The 21,806-nt window shown below is 36.8% G+C and overlaps 1 protein-coding gene across 4 annotated transcripts in view; it reads right to left on the bottom strand.

Annotated features, from left to right (window-relative positions):
- The window catches only part of LOC126188300 (ubiquitin carboxyl-terminal hydrolase 47), a 157,766-nt gene that overhangs the window by 91,264 nt on the left and 44,696 nt on the right, over nt 1-21,806 (bottom strand). For all 4 annotated transcript variants that reach the window (XM_049929890.1, XM_049929893.1, XM_049929892.1 and 1 more), the window contains 4 exons: nt 18,846-19,039; nt 15,160-15,355; nt 5,461-5,673; nt 5,213-5,380 (listed from right to left, as the gene is read on the bottom strand). In XM_049929890.1, coding sequence (XP_049785847.1) covers nt 5,213-5,380; nt 5,461-5,673; nt 15,160-15,355; nt 18,846-19,039 — 771 coding nt within the window. The remainder of the gene's footprint in view (nt 1-5,212; nt 5,381-5,460; nt 5,674-15,159; nt 15,356-18,845; nt 19,040-21,806) is intronic.

Here is a 21,806-nt window from a genome sequence, read left to right as displayed (position 1 = left end):
TGCATTCAGGCCCATGATGCTAGAGTTGGCAGTCATGTGCGCATGAGCTGTGCTTGCTTGCGCGCACGTGTGTGTGTGTGAATGGTATGTCTCTTTTACTGGTGAAAGCTGTGGTCAAAAGCTTTATTTAAGTGTCTTAATTGTGCCTGCCTGGAACTTGACGGGTCTTCTTTACAGTAAGTAGCAATCTGTCTTTTCCTACATTGTTGATATTCTTACCTGGAGTTTCCATTTTTTGATAACAACATTTACACTACTCACAATTATTCGAAATTTAGGAAATCTGACATCTCAAGTGATTTTGTAGAACACTTACAACTTTCAGTGTGAGCTACCTCAACACATTCATCATCAAAGATGCCGTAGCACACTGTTCTCAAAGATGGTGTGGGAGTCTCTTCAGTATTATTCTGCCTAACTCCTCCATCTACACTCGACACGATTTTCCTTTTGTTTCTCACCACAAATCTATCCACTTCCATTGTAAGTATTTCTACAATGAGACTTTCTACAACGAAAGGGAAACCTGAGATACAGCACTATTCCGTCCATTCTAGCAGCTCCAATTTTCTTATAATACTACTGACTCCCTTACATAAAATTTCGCTCAGTAGTACCACAATAGATTATCAAAGAAAAGAAAAAAAGAGATGTTTACTGGCATTCTAATGGTACAAGCACAGTGGAAAATCGACTAGTTGGGGTAAAGACAAACAGTATCTGATGAAAAATGAATTCACTCTCCTTGTTCCTTTTTTCTATATTAGTTACCTCTACAATTTATTTTCATAAATGCATGTGTTCGTACACTGGGACAACAGTGGTGAAGCTGCTGTCCAGATCAGGACAGCTGCTGTATCTCTCATGATGATTAGCAACAATCTCATCACTTCAGTACGCTGCAACCCCATTTGACACTGCAGCGTTTCCAAATTTGTGGCAGCAGCTACACCAGGTATGTAAGGTTAGTAGCACCCTAAAGTAAGGAAGAACTCTCACTAAGACATAAATACATCACTGTAGCTGCAGTTGGCACATCTGTGCCATTAAGATACTCTGTGTTTCATATATTGCCTCTGTTTAATATATTACCCACTCAAATTCTTTTATGGGTACAATTACCCTCAATACCCATACTAACTGCTGTCCCTGCCTTCACTATGCTTCTGGATGTAAAAGAACTGTTCTATTTCAAAGCTGCAATTTCTTTCTTTGTAATGATAAATATATTTTAACACACTGGTTAGGTCACCTAAGTGGTTTTTGTTTTTGTTGATGCCTTATCAGACCTCCTGGTTCGGTTAACTAGGTGTTGCTGATGGCACCAACATTATTTCTAAGAACAGGGAACCGAAGGAGCAAATGAATCGCAAGCAAACATAATACACCTAAAATTAAATTGATGTCTCTGAGGTGGAATTCAGTTTTACTTCAACATTCGTTTCTAGTTTGGCATTTTGAGGGTCCTTTTCTTCTTCACATCCCTGGCTCCAGATGGTGAAGCCAATATCTTCACTCTGCAACACGCCCTTTTCTGTCATACCCAAAGGTGGCACCTGATGCCTACAAGGAGTGTACAGTACTGGAGGACAGACAAATTAACTGACACCTTAAACAGAAAGCTAAATTCACCAAATTCATACAGATCATAGGACATCTGGGTGTATCTAATGCATTTTGTACCACATGTGAGGCACAGGAATTATTAAAAGGTTCTCCAGTCTAGCATTTTTTTATTGCCTATGAACAGCCCAACTGAGAATAAACTATCCCCTTCGTCATAATAAATTATTAATGAAACAGAGTTAAGTTATTAATTTTAATGCCATTGTTCCAAAAGAAAACGTGTTCTCTACTACGTATTCCCCCCCCCCCCCTCCCCCTCAAGAGGGAGAATGTAACGTGGTGGAATCCACCTGGACGTAGGTTTTATTGTTGGTACAGGTGTGTAAGTGTTAAGTGTTACCCTAAAAAGATGTGCCAAGTCAAATATGGTAAGTTTAGAGGTATATATTTTAGACCAAATTTAAGTCCATGCCCCATTCCTCTCGCATACTGTTTAAACACCTTTAAATATCTGTAATGCGACTATTACATTGCCTTTCATCTACTGTGAAAACTGAACACTTACACCAAGCTTGAAATATAACCCAGATTTGTTTATTGCAAGCTGCCTCTCACAGCAATTAGGTCACAAGAGCAGATAACTAAAACAGTGTACACCTTCAATATCACTGAAGTTTTCTTCTTTCTGAGTTGGTTAAGCCACATGTTTGCAATAAACAGGACATCTGGATTAAAATACCAACTGTCAGCAAATTTTTCACTGTCACGATAGACAAATAATATCACAGTAACTGCATTACTAATCTGATCTCATAGATTTCAATGTTCTTCATGAGCATACACAGAAGTATCTTAACGGCACTGAAAATGTATATGTAAAGTTTAATTTCAAGAGGAATTCTCCTCAGTTGTTCTAGAAAAGAATTACAAATCCAAATTCTTAGTGATATTTGCCAAAACTGCCTACCTGTTCTGGCAACAAAATCAGTTTATATATTTGGCGGATCACATCGGTATATCAGTGTTAACACAGATTCTATGCTCACAAGTCTGAAGTTTAAAAATCAGCTGCTTATCTTTTATATTTGCAAACGGTCTCTACTTGATTTTCCTATTCTGAATGAACTGAACCCCTCACTTTTCTTGCTGGCCTCTCACATGTGCAATAATGTTATTTATTACTCCAGCTCAGGATCGTCATCATCTAGCAGCCACAGCACTAGACTCCAGCCCTGGAGGTCCCACATTCAATCTCCTATAGGGACCGGGATTTTTCCCTCACTGTAGTCCCTCCATGATGGCCCCAGGTGCTCTCCACCTGCTATCAAATGAGTACTGGAGACCTCTTGTGGAGTAAAAGGAGGTCGGCACAATTGGTTTGCAACCATCCCTCCCCTAGTGCTGCTGCAAAGAAGGTCTGTTCTGTGGGAAGGTGGCTGGTGAAGGAGGTAGGAGGGGGTGGGTGGCGCACAAGGAGAGACATCCATAGTATGATTTTGTGGGGATACACTTCACAGCCAACTTAACAATGGTATGCCAAAGAATGAAATAATGTACAACACTATGTCAAAGAAGGGAATACTGTACAACACTATGCCAAAGAAGACTACCGTATTTACTCGAATCTAAGCCGCACTTTTTTCCAGCTTTTGTAATCCAAAAACCCGCCTGCGGCTTAGAATCGAGTGCAAAGCAAGCGGAAGTTCTGAAAAATGTTAGTAGGTGCCGCCACAACTAACTTCTGCCGTCGAATATATGTAGCGCTACATAGGCATGCTTTGTAGACACAAAGATAAATACTGGCGCCAAAACCTCTGCGTCAACAAATAAATTTTAAGAAAAGGTGGAAGACGAGCTTTTTTTCTCCGTCCCGAGTTTCGACCATTTTCATACATTATCCAACGAAGTGAATACAAATTCCGTATTGTTCATCTTCGAATGTAGCAGAATTTCAATGTACTACGAAAATACGACTGGCAAGACTGTTTGGGATGTTTGTCAATATGGCCAACTCTATGTTCTGAATTTTTTCCTACCTGTGAGAAGAGATGATTGCTAATAGGAACCTGATGAAATGTGAATCACATGCACTATTCTCTTCACCATAAGAATAATACGAATATAAACATTTTGCCATGTATTCTCTCGTGTTTGCTGCTACCTCATTTAAATCCTGTCTGCCTAATAGACTACGAAACTAGAGAGAGACAACAGCAAACGCGGAAGAATATACATATCGTGTCATGTTTATATTCGTGTTATTTTTATGCCTAATAGCAATACAGTCAGAAATGAAACAGGGCAACTGACTAGATTTTTAAATCTAAGATGACTAATTTCTGTGCAGAATTTGATGTACTAAAGAAGCGGCCGCAAAGATTTTCAAACGGAGAAAAATTTTCGCCTAACTCTCGTTCAGAACATGTTCTATCATACGCAGTCTATTATTTGGTTCTTGTTGATCATTATCAAAGAAAGCAGCAGTGTAAGTAACAACAAATAGCAGTCTCTTGCCATTGTTTCGCTAACGAGACGATTCCTCTCTTTTTTTTTAATTGTAAGCGGCGGTAGTGCGCACAAAAGCAAGCCATGCCGCGAGCGGCGTCAGGCCGTAAACACGCACTATCAGAATGCGACAAACAGTGCATGACACAGTACAGTAATGCATTTTCAGCTTAAGAGTGACGCAAACACCTATAACAAAGAAAACGGCACTTATCAGATCAAAGCAAAATAAGCAATCGATTCAAACCAGACAAAGCACGTGAAAAAGGAAGGGTACCCGTATAAATACTGACTTAAGTGATCGCCTGATGCATAGCAATGGCTACCTGGTAAAGCTTAACTGCTAAGCTTACGACTTGAACCAAACTACTGTAGCTGTATCGTCATTCATTCGACCTAAATTGTGTCTCATATTACAATGGACCAACTTTGTTTCGATATGGAGGTGTGGCCTAAAACTTTTCTCTCCCCTTGAATTTCGAGTCTCAAATTTCAGGTGCGGCTTAGATTCGGGAAATTTTTTTTTTCCTTTATTTCGAGTCTAATTTTTCAGGTGCGGCTTAGATTCGAGTAAATACAGTATTGCCTTGTACAGCATTATGCCGAAGAATGTTGTACAACATTATGGCAAAGATGGCCATAATGTACAACAGTATGTCATAGAAGGGAATAATGTACAGTATGTCATAGAATGAAATAAATGTAGAGTGGCATGACACAAAAGAACGAGATTTTTTCCCCTGTCTTTCTTTTTTGCACAGTACAGCAGAGGGTTCCAAAAACATCAGAGGGACAATAACTCCTAAAGGAACAAAATCTGCACTCTAAAACTGAGTGCACTGTTTTAGATTTCTAGCTACTTTTTAACAGAATATATGGTATTTCCTGCATGATAAACTGAAACGTCTATCACTTAAACTCGTCATTCTTATATCAATACAAAAAACAAATCCAACAATTTCATGATGTCGTCCCTCCAATGAAATTTAGTTTTTATAGCATGATACCACCACCTCCCATGGACGTTTTTGTGGATTCCCATAATGTTATATGTAACTGAACAGAATAAAATCACAAATATATCTATATACTATGAAATAACTCAATTTTGATTTACTACGAAGTTTCATCACACTAATACCTGTATGTGGGGTGGAAATTGTTCAACTGTCATTGCCTCAGAATTCCTTTGTTTGTCAATCTGACGGTACATGAGCATATATGCATTTGTGCTTGAACTGTATGCACCTGAATAGTATCCCCTTGATGGTCCACCACCATATGTTTTAGTGATGTCATCCTGAGTTATCTAGAAACAGAATAAAACCACCATAAGAATAAGAAGAGCACCCTATTTCTAAAACACTACATTTGACAGACTTCACATACCCTAGTCACAATCTGATCATTGAAACAGAACCATTCATTTTTCTTAAAGTCTTTGATGTAAGCATAGTAATGGCCTCCCGATGCACTTCCTGAGTGTATCATAATAGAAAACAATTCATACACATAAGGTCCTTTCTCATGAGCGTGTCTCCGATTTTTCTCATTTTCATGGTGATTTGCACAGCTGCCCATATCTATTCCTTCATCATCTTCCTGAAAAAGAAAAGAAAAATTATGTTACTATTGATTTACTATTAACATCAGTTTACTTTTATTATGTGCTACCAGAATGAACAGTCTGGGTAACATTACCACACAAAAACACTTAAACCTTAGTACAATCAGGAACTAGCTTGGAAAAGTGACAAAACACAGCCACAGTCCAGTTCAAAAATTTTTGCGCAATACCACTTACTGCAAGCGCATTAAGCAATTGCAAAAAACCTCTTTGCTGAGAGATGCAACAGTTTGCTGTAAAAGCCCAAATTTTCAGAAGAAAAGAAAGGGAGCGCTGATTGAGCAGAAAGCAGAACATATCTGCACAATTTTAAAATTGTAGAAATCGATACAGTGTAAATTAACAAAACAGACATCTGATTATAAGCAGAATGAGATGATAATATCTACTGCTGAGCAGTAAAGTGTTCACAAAAAATATTCCACTGACATTATCATTAATCAGCTATAGCATGTCACATTTGTGAGTAAGCAGAAATATAAATTTTTGTTATCAATGCAGAAGATGAACACCATGTTTCCAAAAGAATTATACTTTGTTTCATTTATCTCATCCAAGATGTTTCAATGCATAACACTAAGACTTACATCACTCATTTACTGCTAGGTTATAAACTGAAGAAGATGTAATGCCTAGGAAATGTCACTGCATCCCTTGAGAATGGAGCTGCAGCTCTGAAACACACTGTGTAACTGTGTAAGGTGGGATTACCCTACTCGTTCTTATACAACTCTGATTTTTTATGACCTCTTTTCATTACTAATCAAGGGGGGAGGGGGGGGGGGGGAGATAAACCTGAATAAGAGTAATACACAAAAGAGGATTGATGATGTCAGCTGTTTTTATTTGCCACTGAACAAAAAACAGTGTGTACATGAAATTACCAAATTCTTATTCATGCAGAATTTCAATAAATTTTGTTAATTCACAGTATAATTTACAGTCACCTGATGAAAATGATATAAACAGTTCATAAGGAACATTTTATTTACAGAAATATTTATAATTTATACAGCTGTAAACTATGAGCTCACTGAAATTCCACTCCACAAAAAACTGTTTGTTTCTATATTGACAGAGCTTATTTGAGAAGTCCCCATTCTCCCCTTTAAAAGGGAGCATTTTACTTTTTCCTTCCTAAATCTTAATATTTCAGAAGTTATTTATATTCAACATTTTTATTTTCCAGAATGTTCCAATCATGACATGTAGTTATTTCTTAAATCCAATTTATAACTTTGTAGCCCTAATTCTTCTATTTCCAAAAATGGATACCTTTATGGAAATCACCCATTAGTTTATTAATTTAACCAATTAGAAAATTTCACTATCTCAAAAATCCTTGGCAAACTTTGTGAATCCCGTGTACATTAGAACTTACCACCAAACAGTACCTGTGCTTTTGTCATTTTCTAATTATAAAGCCTTTAGTTAAGCAACTTTGCTTCATTGCCTATTGTACCTTTCAGTTTTTCTATATTTTATATTAATATCCAAAATGTAACAGTTGTGTATTTTTACTGTTTTGTAATATCTGTAATATGCACATCTATAAATGAACATCAACAAAAGCAAAATGAGAATAATGGAATGTAGTCAAGTTAAATCAGGTGATGCTGAAGGAATTAGATTAGGACATGAGACACTTAGAGCAGTTAATGAGTTACGGTATTTGGGGAGCAAAATGACTGATGATGGTCAAAGTAAAGAGGATATAAAATGTAGACTGGCAATGGCAAGAAAAGTGTTTCTGAAGGAGAGAAATTTGTGAACGTCAAGTATAGCTCTACCCATCTGATTAAGATCAGATGGGTAGATCATGTAACTAATGAGGTGGTACTGAATGGAAATGGGGAGAAGAGAAATTTGTGGCACAATCTGACTAGAAGAAGGGATCGGTCAGTAGGACGCATTCTGAGGCATCAGGAGATCACCGGTTTAGTACTGGAAGGAAGTGGGGGAGGGGTAAAAATCTTAGAGGGATACCAAGAGACGAATACAATAAGCAGAGTCAGAAGGATGTACATTGCAGTAGTCACTTGGAGACGATGAGGCTTGCACAGGATAGAGTAGCATAGAGAGCTGCATCAAACCTTGTCTTTGGACTGAAGACAATGACGACAACAAGAACAAGAACAACAACAACAACACCAACAACCACCACCACTAATATAGATCATAGAATTACACTTACAATGAGAAGGTAGTAGGGACCTAACACATTTTAATTAAATAAGCAATGTAAAAGTACAATAAGTGCAAGACTATCTTCCTGACACTTAAAAATGTTTTCAACAAAGTAAGTGCATCTGAACTGGGGAACACAGTGCTGCGTGACTGAAGTACCCAATGACGAAAAAAGATTGTAACTGTGTCACTAATGCCTGTCAGAGTAGAATACATACAACTCTGAACAAATAACGGCTTTTCCAATGAAAGACTACAAATAAAACTTTGATTAAAGCAACACAGCAAGCTTCAAAGTATCATACATCTGGAAGTCACTAAATAACAAAAAACTGTATAATTTACAATGACTTAATGGTTTCATTTATGATGATGGTCCCAACAAAGTATTGCAATGCTGCATCTCAGACCTCAAAATAGGTTAAATTAAATAGTTCATTGTGTAGAGAATGTTCAAAATATGCCGTGAAAGGTATATTGTGTGTCCAGTGAAATTACTGGTTGCATGAAAAGTGTGCAAAAGTAAATTTACAACAACTGATAAAAGACAATGCTCCCTACTGTTTGCTTATTGAAATGGTTGTACTCTAAGTACAGTGAACTCAAAAGAAGAAATTATTAAACTACTTCAAAGTGACACAAACTCTGACAACAAATTTGACACTAAAAGAAGTAAATGTCAAACAAGTTAGTGAAAGAAAATCCTGCGTATGTGGGAAACAACCAATTACTGAGCAAAGTGGCAAAAATTCGCTCACACGTAATACAATGAATAACATTACAGAGAACTCCTTCAATGGAACAGTAAATGATAAACATAAATGGGCTACCTACAATCAAAAGGACAATGTTCAGGTGCAATACTGGAGTTGACAAAAGAATTTCCTTTTAAAACGTGATTCTACATATAATAATAATAATAATAATAAAGTGTTACTGTACCAAATTATAAGATCAATGTTGGATCTAAAATTCAGTCCCATCAGCTAAACAAACATTTTAAAAACATGTTGAGTGCAAAAATTAATCCAGTCAAAAATGTGAACAAAACTGCAAGTACCACCAATTAAAAACATGTTTTAATCGAAGTGGGAACAAATTCACACAAGGAATCTGATTAGCCATCAAAAACTGGGTACACGATATCAAGGTTGATGATCAGTGCTATTATTCATATAAGATCGGTAAGTGATACTTACATCAGTAGAATAAATAGCGGCATTGGGGAACAGAGCAACAGGCCTGGGACTGTATTCATTGGCCAAACAAGTTTTAACATCATTAATGTCTGGGGAAAGATGAACTATACATTAATAGCTTTAAGAACTTAAGTAAAATGTTCATAGAGTTGTGTAAAATCCTAAAAAACAAGGGAAACTTACACATTCTGGTGGGGAGGGGGGGGGGGGGACAAAGCAAAGGTACAAACTGAAAATAAAAAGCATGGTTATGAAAGAGAGGATGCACATGAAATAACAACAACAACTTAAAACTCTGCTTTCAGAATGTGTAAATATCAAAATAATCTACCCAAATGAACACTGGTTAACACAAAATTAAACACATTTTAAAAAGAATTAATTGTTTTAAGCTAGCTAACAGTTTTTGTAAGAGAAACAAATCTCCTGAAGCTTCCTGCATTCTTGCTGACTCATCAGTAGGTTATACGGAAAGAGATAATGTTAGTTGTTTACATGAAGAGAACGTGTTTGATAGTTGCTCAAACAGTTAAGAGTGTCTGAATACAGTGGTTCTAGCAATTTACAGAATTCCTGGATGCGCTATAACTTAGCTAAATTCCACTGTCTTTTAGAAAAACATCAGTAAGAAAAAAGATGTGACTGTAGCAGACTTCAACATACATAGGTTAGCTGAAACCATTGAATCAACAAAATTTCACAACCTAATCAGAAATCTGGCTTTAAATTGAAACTTTCCTTTAGATATTAGAGGAAACAGAAGAGCAGTGATTTGTACTGGTAACATTATTACAAACTACCAATTTGAAAATTCAAATAAGTACCAGTACCGCTTAGAATGAGGTATTCAGATCATTAAACTCTGTCTTGAGCTCCAAAAGGCAGATAAATTGAAGTCTCCAGAAGTATAATAAACAAGAATTTCAGCAAAAGAAATATGGCTTTATTCTGTGATAAACTAAGTATTTTAACTTAGCCTGCAGACCACTGCAGTTCAAACACCATAAACTAGACAAATCCTTAAATTGTGTTAAGACATATTTAATGAATCTTTTCCTCCTAAATCTTGCCAAAAGAAAATAAGCAGTAAACTTAAATCAATTACACCAGGAATAAAAATTTCTAGTGGCAGAAAGAGTGAACTACACAACAAATTACAGTGAAACAGAAATCCCGATTTTCTTATGTATGTCAAACTCTATGAAGCTGCATTCAGGAAATTTGTAATGACAGCTAAAAAAGAATGGCAAATAATACATTTATCCTATAACAGAGAAATAAAACTAAAATAATGTGTTCAGTTGTTGAATCAGAATTAGGAGTGAAGTCAAGAGATCTTCAAAATTAAATTTCAAAATTACATTATAATAAACCCTGTTAAGATGTCAAGTTCTTTCAATGAATTCTCTTTAAATGTAGTAAGATCGGATGTAGATTTGGTAGCCTATCAAGACATGACAAATTTCGTAAGCTTGGAAAATAATCAGAACACATCTTTTGAAAGTTTAAAAAAAAATCCCCCAAAGGCATGTGGAAAATGAATTTGGTTTTAAAAAACAAAAATCCCATCTGGGTGGGATGACACACCATCTTCCATAATCAAGAGTGTGTGTAATAACATTTAATAACTGCTGTCAGTTATTGTGACCCGACTTTTTGAGCAGGGATGTTTTCCAAAAAATTCTTAGTGTAAATGACCTAATTTTTAAAACTCAGTTTGGATTCCAATGGGGGGGAAAAAGCATTGTAAGTGACAACAAGTTTATTCACACAGGAATATCTGATGATCTGACTTAAAAATTGATTCACTGAGCCACTCCTCAAATTTCCACAAATTATTGGCATATGGAATCAGAGACATTGCTTTACAATGGGTCATCTCTTAAGTGACAGACAGGACGCACAGAGTAAGTGTAACTTCTATTCAAGAACTTGCTCCTCAAACTGCACAACAATTTCCCAATGAGTCCCACTATATTTGATATTGGGGCCATTATTTGTTCCTTTCTGCATAAAATGACCTCTGCTTGCTACTGACATATCATCAGCAAATAAAACTGAATGAACACCATTTCTAATTAAAAATGAGGTACCTGAAATAATTCCAGAAGTGTCAAAACTACTCTACAAAAACTTGAAGCTTGGTCTCATCAAACTGGACTGAAACTAGATGTAGCTAAAGCAAAAATAATGCAATTTGAAGGTATATCATTAGAACGGAGTGACATATGGTAAACTGCAAGGATCAAGTTATCACAGAAGCTAAACATGTACACACTGGCAGCTTAGAAAATAAACTAAACAGCTTAGCACTTGCAACGTATATTTCGGCAGGTACCGCAAACCTGAACATCAGAAAGATAGTCTATCACTGCTACTTTGAATCAGTTATTCGTTATGCCAAACTCTTCTGGGGAAATCCAATAAATGTCACAAGACTACAAGTATTGCAAAAGAAAATTATTAGGAATGTGTGTGTTGTCAAAACAACGGGTATCCTGTTTACCACTGTTAAAAAATTCAAAAATACTAGCTATTCCCTCCCTTTACATATATCTACATGTTACAGCCTGTCAAAAATTCCCGCCATGTAGTCTGGCCTCTACAATAGTTCCTTCCCAAATTATGAGTGCGGAGTGCTGCTAGTACTGTCTTTGATCGCTGTTTAAGTTTTATTACTTATTTTTCTGTTATTTTTATATTAATTTAAAATTTTAATATAATCGTTGTGTAAAAAGCTACATCTACATCTAGATCTACATCCATACTCCGCAAGCCACCTGACGGTGTGTGGCGGAGGGTACCTTGAGTACCTCTATCGGTTCTCCCTTGTATTCCAGTCTCATATTGTTCGTGGAAAGAAAGATTGTCGGTATGCTTCTGTGTGGGCTCTAATCTCTCTGATTTTATCCTCATGGTCTCTTCGCGAGATATACGTAGGAGGCAGCAATATACTGCTTGACTCTTCGGTGAAGGTATGTTCTCGAAACTTCAACAAAAGCCCGTACCGAGCTACTGTGCGTCTCTCCTGCAGAATCTTCCACTGGAGTTTATCTATCATCTCCGTAATGCTTTCACAATTACTAAATGATCCTGTAACGAAGCGCGCTGCTCTCAGTTGGATCTTCTCTATCTCTTCTATCAACCCTATCTGGTACAGACCCCACACTGCTGAGCAATATTCAAGCAGTGGGCGAACAAGCGTACTGTAACCTACTTCCTTTGTTTTCGGATATGAGGTGGTGTTACTTCTATATATACATGAAGACAATTCCCCAACTGACTGACTGACTGACTGACTGACTCACTCACTCACTCACGCCCAGCTAAAACCACTAAGGATGGAAACTTGAAATTTGAAGATGGTGTGGATCTTGTACTGTAAACATTGTTTAAGACATGACTGTTTGACATTACACTCCTAAGGGGGCAATATAGGGGATGAAAGGGGTTTTGAAAATATGTCGCTATTAAGGCAATTTTGAAGCTAGACCTACAAAAATTGGTATTTGATTTTTCTGTCAGAAGTTTAAAAAATTGTGTGTTCCAGCATTTTTTGCAAATTCAAGCACTAGAGGATGGAAATTCTAAAAAAATATTTCATTATATTAAAAAAAATTTTAAAGGTAAATCTATGAAATCAGTATTTCACTTCTCGGTTCGATATAAAGAAATATTTGTGGGGATGCAGTTTCCATGCAAATACTAGCACAACAATGCAAAATGCGTGATTAACAAAAACCTTGAACTCCAGCTACTATACATGCTTCTATGACCTTATTTAGTGTAAAAGTTTAGGTTTTCCAATTTTTGAACATAAAAATTTGATTAAAGAAAAAACAATAAGTATCTGGGCAGACAATACAGTCTACATGAGTGAAGCAGTGGGTGCTAACCTAGTTCTTTTATAAAAATTGGGAAAGTGCGAGTAGGAATTGTGCACTGAGAGTTCCATACAGACTTAAAAATTGTGTGTGTGTGTGTCATGAGAATTCCAAGAGCGTATCAAAATCTCTACAGCAGTTCTTCAGAAAACCCCAGACATACAAAAAGAAGTGAGCAGGGGAGTTCTATTTATATACGCAGAGAGAGACAAGATTTAATGGAACACTTTTATTTACTTATTAAAACATGACTACAACTTACATTTTATGTTTGCACACAGTAATGTTTGCCTATTACGCTTCTGATAGATGACGAATGCAATGTATGTTCAAATGGCAAAACAATATATATTTTGTGATATGATTACAATTCAAAAAGTTAAAGATTTTTTTTTACTTCATTTGTACCATTAAACATTGCTTCCTGTTGAATTTCACAATTCTAGATCAATGGGAAATACCCAACAGGTTTTGATAAGGGATTTTGCAAGTATCAAAATATGTGACATAAATGGCTGCAACTTTTGACGGCATTGACTTAGAAGCTTAAAAATTTTACACCACCAAGGGACCATACACCTAAATATGCGACACAAATCTGAACTTGGTATGTCTACCCATTACTAAGATTTCTTAACAGTCAGGCATGCAGGCAGACAGACGGACAACAAAGTAATCCTACACAGGTTTCGTTTTTACAGACTGAGGCACAGAACCCTAAAAATCAGCACACAGTAAACTCATTCAATTTTGACCACAACTACAGAAAGAATTTTAAACTCCTGACACTACGTCCAAACAACAGAGTATATGAGTTTTGAAATTTACAATAAAATAAAGAGCTGTAATACATTTAAAATGGAACTTGGTTCACTGACAAGATTACTCTACTCTTCTGGTGGAAAAGTGTTATTCTATTGAATTCATTGAGAATACTTTCATAGTTTGAACAAAAGTTATTATATATTTTATCTTAGTAAATTGGAAACTGAATATGTATTTATGTAGCAGTATTGCAGATATGCATGTAAAATAAACTTTTATATTTCTCTTTAAATAATGTTTCTTATTGAAAATCTTGACATGTCTCTTACACAATGAACCAAATTATCGGGATATTGTATGCTACAAGATGAATAAATCACATTTCACAATTGTGACAAAGAAAACAATCAATTATTGATAAAATTATTTAATTGGATAAATAAAAACACTACTCACCAAGCAGTGGCAGAATGCACAAACAAAATACTGTTGTTATTGGCAAGCTTTCGGAGCTAGTGGCTCCTTCTTCAGGCAGAAGGGTTGAACGGGAAGGAACAAGAGTGAAGGAAAAGGGCTGCAGATGTCTAGGAAAAGGGGTCGATTCTGGGAAAGTCACAAAGAACTGCGGATCAGGGGAGACTTACTGGGTCTCCCCTGATCTGCGGTTCTGGGTGACTTTCCCAAAATCTACCCCTTTTCCTTGACCTCTCCAGTCCTTTTCCTTTGCCCTTCTTCCTTCTGCCTGAAGAAGCCACTGGCTCCAAAAGCATGCCAATCACAACAGTCTTTTATGTGTGTTCCGCTGCTGCTTGGTGAGTACATTTCACAATTATGCACATTTGAACCAGACATGAAAACTTTGTCCAGAACATATAAACAAATCAGATGTATCACTACACTTCTAGTAAATTTTGCACATTTGAACCAGACACAAAAACTTTGTCCAGAACATATAAAAAAATCAGTTAAATGTATCACTACAATTCTCGTAAATTTAAATTACATTACTTGAAAGAAACAATGAAAATCACGTCTCCTCAACACACATTTACCAGATTTACAAACCACGGAATCTAATGGTGTGGATATGCTAATAATTGTGGCAAGAAGAAACTGGTGGCCATCCTTTATTGGTGTAAAAATTAATAGCTTTCGTGATTTACTGTAAAATTTTCTTCTGTGAAATTCTTCCAAGATCAAATAATTAACATAATATTAGAAACAGCTTTAATTTCAAATCTAAGCCATCTACTTCAAGTGTACGACTTCAACTAATTCTTTGCAACTTGTTTATCTCTCCACATGAAATTCTGAGAAAGTTTCTTTCAATTTCAATTCAATCTAATGTTATCATGAAACCAAGAAAAATATTTTCATCAATAAGAGTTTAAATTAGATAGATAACCAAATTTTACTAAGATCTTACCTGGAATTCATTGTCATGGGAACTTAGACCTGCTTCTGTCCCTTGGCAACTTTCATCATCAAGAGCAGAGCCACTGTCTGTTGTACTGCTATCATCACATTTTACTACCAAGTCATCTGTTATTCCTTCATTTTCTTCTTTAATTTCATCCGATATTATAAAGCTGTTGAGGTTTAATACTTCAGGGAAAGTAACTCTAAAAAAAAAAATGTTTCCCGGTATTTTCCACATACAATAAGCGACACATACTTCTAGCAGTTAACTAGATTACGGATAAATAAGGAAAGCGTAGTTCAAGAAAATATTCTTGCAATGTTCATACTGCCACACACATAAATTAAAGAGTACAGCTCCACCCTTTAACCTCAACATCATTTTCATTAGGAACCACTGTGAAATCCACACACATTTCAGAGTATTGCTGCAACAGCACCTATAAAGTCAGAACAACAAAGCACAATAGAGCACCAACATAACAATATCTTTGGGAACAATCGTGATATGCAGCAAAAATAAGACAACCCCTACAAAAAAAATTTACCAGTTAAATTACTTACAAATGACATATGAAGGACAGGTGGAAAAAATTCGTCTGGACAACATGTTTGTTGAGACTGACACAGGACTGGCTCTTGTTAATGAACATCAGACAACACATGCTGGAAACTGCCACCATTGACTTCAAAGCAGCACCATGCTTGATTTGTCGTACTGTGAGTCACGCGTGGCAGCTCTGCCTGAGGGATAGCAGCAACAGCATATTCAAGTTCTGCTGTGGCTGTTCCAGCATGTGAGGATTGAGTACAACCGCCCCTTCCGTTTGGCCCCAAAGGTAAAAATCACAGGGAGAGAGATCAGACAATCGAGATTGCCATGAGACTGCACTCTCTGTCCTGTCCTCACCAAACACTTCACACACTTGTGAAAAGGTTGTCAAGGCAGTGCATGCTATTGCTCTGTGTTACTAAATTGTTTGTTCTTAAAGTATAACTTTGTATATACGCTTTTCCTTGACATTATATCTAAGACTGCTACATAATTTCATCTTCTGTGGGCCAATCTACATATGGATTACACAGTTTCTGGACATGCCAGTTAGCTTTAACCGGTTGATGAAAGAATCTTGTTACAATGCAAACTCTAGACACTACGAACCAAATACCAATCTTGAGATTTAGCAATGGCTCTTCAAAGTACTGGTGGAGATTTTCTGATTCCTAAGGGTTCACATTCTGTGAGTTGACATACCCTGGTAGACTGAACCAGGATTTATCTGAAAAAATTAAAAACTGAGGGTCCAACTGTTCCGAGTCCTTTTCACTTTGAAACCTTGGCCATACCTCAACACACAAATGTTTGCCTTGACACTAACTCATGCACAACAATAAAATTGTAAGGAGACAAATTTAGATCCTTGTTTTGATAACTTTTTGACACAACAATGTCTTAATGCCCACTTGCACAGATAAACGCCATTGAGATTTCATCAGACTTTTTTCCAGGTTTTCCAGCTTTCCTTTACTCAAGCAAATCTTTTCTAGGGTTCAACCTCTTTTCAAATATTTGTAGTTTTCATTCACTACAGAGCCCATTTCACTTCATTTTGCCACTTAAGTTTTACATTATAGACTTTGATGGAGGTGTTTCCAAAACACTTCCATCCCTAAACTCTTGTAAAACCAGTTCTGCACATTTTTCACAAATTGTGCTTCGTGAACATGCACCGTTTTATCCCTCAGCACCCTTTTGTGTTGCATTCAACTGGTCACTAAATATATCTGCTTCTCTCATTGAAACATAATGACACAACGAAGTACACAGGACAGAGCATATGAGAAATGTGCATGCACATACTTGACAGCAATTTACTATATCTCAAATCACTGGCTCCGGCATTTTCTATGATGGGCACACTTTCCAGGCCAGTTTTTTTTTTTTTTTGCCCGGCCTGTAGTATAAAGTCAGGTGGCAGAATATTAATAAAAAGAGTGAGAAAAATGGTGTTTTATTACAACTCTGAGCTTAAATCTGTAAAATGAGTCCACAGTAGTGCAACTGGTAAAGAGCTTATTAAATATTAATCACTATCATGCCACAGAAATGCTACATATGATAAACACTGACACCTCATTGTGAAACATCATACATAGCATTGTAAATGTGGAAAATATGGTACAGTGTGGCACACATGAGTTTCTCTGGTATTAGCAGTTCCATAAGAGAGACCATTACACACTTGATAATTGGCATCATCTACGAAATATAAACATTAGAAAATAGTCAAACAGCAGGACAGAATTACTTTGCATAACTGATATAACTTACTGGGCAGGACACAGGAGAAAAACAGAAGAGACAGTCAGGGCAAAGACATTAAGTGTCTGCTTGTTTATGGGATCATATCTGCTCTAACACATGAGTATTTCTGAATTCCACTAATGCATATTTTACTACACATTAATCTTACATTTTTAGTGTAAGACTAAATGCTTTCAAACAAGATTTTTCAAGCAAATATAGGTGTTCAGGGATGAGCTGCTTTTCACACAAGTGAAACTGTGAAGAGATGAGCTAGAATTCATTAGAAACATTTTATAGGCTTTATTTGAAGAAAATTCTAAATTCATGTAATAAAGTGGAAAGGGTAAAGTGAGCTGAAGAAACAGTACAATTTCACAAGTATGTTACAATTCACTTGCAAATGCACCATGCAGCAAAAACTCAGATATACACTGTAGTTCATTACAGACATGCTGCCATATAACAAATATCATTAGGAGCCCCTTTTCAATTGCTGCGGGACTCAATTTTCAATGAAGACTTTCAGTTAAACTTTAGATATGTTCAAATGGGAATTATTCCTTTCTTCCTGAAGCACAGGGAATACCTCAAGTTAATCTCTGATGTTTGATTAGGCTTGTTCTGGGGCTTTGAGCCATGCAGTCCCTCAAATTCATCTACTTTTCTTCAAATCATGATGTAATGACCTTGATCAACTACTTTTTCTTTTTCTGTGTCTTATCCCTTATCTACACAGGGTCTGCATGATGATCTGGATTTCACAATGTTGGTGCCAGAGAATGGCCGGATGCCCTTCCTGTTATCAACACTTTCCCCCTCCTGGGACAGAATATGTGAACACAAATTGTCTTGTATATTATCTAAAGTGAAAGTGTGAGAGCATTTTGGAAGTGTTTGCAAATCATGGCGCTATGGTGGGTAGCAGACCAGAATTCACCTAGTTAGATCTCGGAAAGCGCCTAAAAATCACATCCCGGGTGGTTGGCACAGTGGTCATCATCGCCCTCCACCCACTGTTCACAATCTTGCAATGTGGACAGCAAATGTACAATGCTCTCCACAAGATTCACTACAGAAGCAAATATATCCATTTATAGTAGTTTCACTCGCAAACATGACTGTAAACCTGAGATTTTATCCAATATGTAGACAACAAATAGAACATGACAGGGTAAGTTACGTCTCCCAATACATCGCTTTGACTGCACAATTTATAAACAAGCCATACAGCATTAACATGTCATCACACCTTCACAGAAAAAAAAAGATGAAATAGACAAATTAAAAAACAAAATACAAAATTCTTGTATTCACAGATATGAATGAATGGGGATACAAACATTTAAAACACAATTACAAAGTTCTGTGCATGCCATCTTACTTACTTGTCATTCAGTTTTATTCTGTGCAATGTAGTGTAGTCAAAATCAAAGCGTTTTAAATGCAGTGTAAGTAAGTATGGAAATTTTGAAAACTTTAATCCTTTATGAGCATCACATTTTTTGTCGCATTTTTCACAAAAGTACTGGTTGTTGCCATCCAGGGTTTCATGTTGGACGAAAGCTCGCAGTGCTTCTTCCTAGAATGAAAGTTGTTATAAGGCGTAAAATTTAAAAGAAGTAACATTGGTTCATTGAAAAAATACAACATAAAATTTCCTCCCACTCTGTTACAAAGCCGCAAAGGAGAGGGCCCAGAAGTGGAGGGGAGAGGGCGAGGGAGAGAGGCCAAAATGTGGAAAAAAGGTTGGGGAGAGGGGAGGGAAAGGAGGCAGGAGGGGGGGGGGAGGGGGGAAGAGACAGAGACAGAGAGAGGTAGGACTGACTTGTAATTTTAGGGTCAAGTTGACAAGTTGAGGAAGTAGTATAAGTCATGAACTCCTATCACATATGAGTAATTCATTACCTTCAGATCTGTCTTGAATAAAGTCATTTTTGCCCAATACGTAGGCTTAATGCAGCCATGTACTGCCACCATTTCCAATCTACATTATCCACACACAATTCAGTACATCAACAACTAGGGAAAAACACACAATTTACACAAACTGTTGGCACAAACTGTTGGTGCCACTAAGCTGCTGCACAAAATCTATTACACACAAAGAAGTGGCACTGCAATTGGCCTCTGTCCTCTATACATTGATGGCAACTTTATCTCTGTGTCTAATGGATGCTTATACACAATCATCCCAGTACAATATGTGGTAATTTCATTGTAAATAAAAATATCCAGGCCACATGCCACAGTGCTGCCAGCTCAATAAATTTAAAAGTAGGCTACAAGGACATCTCAGTCACAATTTTCTGAGAAAAAAAACACTGGTTTAAATGGACACAGAAATAAATACATTACCACAAAGTACTTATCTTGTGAGCAAATACCTTCAACAGCAAACAGCAATTCATTAACTGGTCAGCCCAGTTCAATCTTTCTCCCTAAATCCCTAACAAAAAATTCTTCTCTACCCACTCTAATAAGTAGATAGCCTGGAAATATGAAATAAGTATCTGAAATTAATTTTTACTATTTCTTTAAGTACTGTTCTGTTGTAAATTAAAGATCTCACATTCCACTCTCAGGCAGTGATAGCCATGTTTTATTGGTGGGAGCAAATCTGTTGACAGGAATTGTCTTAAATGTTCTTAAACAAGTTGCTGAAAATCTTGTGCACCTGTGTGTCCTCCCACCCACTTTTGTTTACTTGAAGTTTTTTGTTATTAATTTGGCTAATTGTTCAATGTTACTTTCTTCACTTTATGTTATAGGGTGAGGGTCATCTGTGATTGCAGTCCCACTTATCAAGGTATAGGAGGTGGACAAAAATATGGGGACACCATGAACACATTACCATGCCTATTAAGGTGTAGGAAAACCATTGGGATTCAAAACAGCTTCCAATCATCTCAAAATGTATAAATGCAGCTACAGTACAGTTTTTGAGGGAATCTTACACACTTGTTCCTGCGAAACAGTGTCAAGTTCAGGTGACTATGATGGAGGTGGGTAGCAATCTCACACCCTTCTCTCCAAAGTAAACCACAAAGGCTCTATAATACTGAGATCTGGTGACTGTGGTGGCAGGAGAGATGTGACAATTCGTTCTCATGCTCACAAAACCAGCCCTTGACAACGCCAGCTATGTGGACAGGAGTGCTTTGACAAATCTCACCACTGAGGAACAAACATTTTGCTGTGGAATGGACCTAATTAGCCAAAATTATCACAATCCTTGCCAGTAACGCAACCTTGCAGAGTGGCCATGATGCCCATGGAATACCAAAATATGGCTGCCCACATCATCATTGAACGCCGCCATGTACCGCTCTTGGGATGTAAATTAGACCTGAAATTGGAAACAGTTTGAACCAAGACTTATCCAACCTAATGACGTTCCTACATTGCTCATTTTCTAGGATTCATGGCTTTGGCACCACGTTTTCATGTTATGGGCATTTGTAACCACTGATGAGTGGTTTTGGAATTCCAGCTTACCACAGAATTCCATGCTTCTGGAGCTCCCTTCACAGTGTTCTGGTGCTGACAGAGTCCACAAATGTGACATTTGGTTCTGAAATGACTTTTCAGCTGTCATCATCTCATTTTTCATCATAATACTCTTCGCTGACTATACCTGTCACTATCACTCAACACACACTTTTGTCCACATTGAAACTAAGCACTTTCCCTGAAAATGGCATAAATTTTTGATACTGTGCCCCTTGAAACACTGATTACTTCAAGCTACCTTGGTTATGGAAGCACTCATCATACAAGCACCAACAATTTGCCCACGTTCAAAATTACTTAGTTCCGACAATGCACTCATGACTACACTGAACACTGTTCTGACCATGGCAGACACTTGCAACATACTGAAGACATTTCAAACAGGTGTCTTCTATCATCAAAAACAACAGTGGAACCTGTACGATTGGCTAGGATCTGCATTTATGTTCAGAAATTAATTTCTCGTGGTGTTCCCATATTTCTGTCTAACCCCTATATTTAGGCTCTTGTTTTATCCAAGTTAAAACACATTCTTCATCTAAAACTGAGCTTTCTGGTTTGACTTTGTAGCATATCATGTTCTGGACTGTGGATGTAGTTCACTGTATTTGACACCCAACTTTTGAAAAAACAATATTTTTCCTTCAACCTAATGCTGCTACTGTACACACAGCAAAATGCAAACAATGTTATATTTGCAGAGCCACAGTTTATAAAAAATTTAATGTTAATGTACATTGCATTTGTTCAGAAGCTGTCATTACATTTCAGTCAGGAGACACACAAGTTTCACCAAAGTTACAGCACATAAATGTGCAATTACTGCACTATTGAAA

The sequence above is a fragment of the Schistocerca cancellata genome, chromosome 5 (assembly GCF_023864275.1).
Source record: "Schistocerca cancellata isolate TAMUIC-IGC-003103 chromosome 5, iqSchCanc2.1, whole genome shotgun sequence".
NCBI lineage: Eukaryota > Metazoa > Arthropoda > Insecta > Orthoptera > Acrididae > Schistocerca > Schistocerca cancellata.
This window is presented reverse-complemented; position numbering and strand designations above follow the sequence as displayed.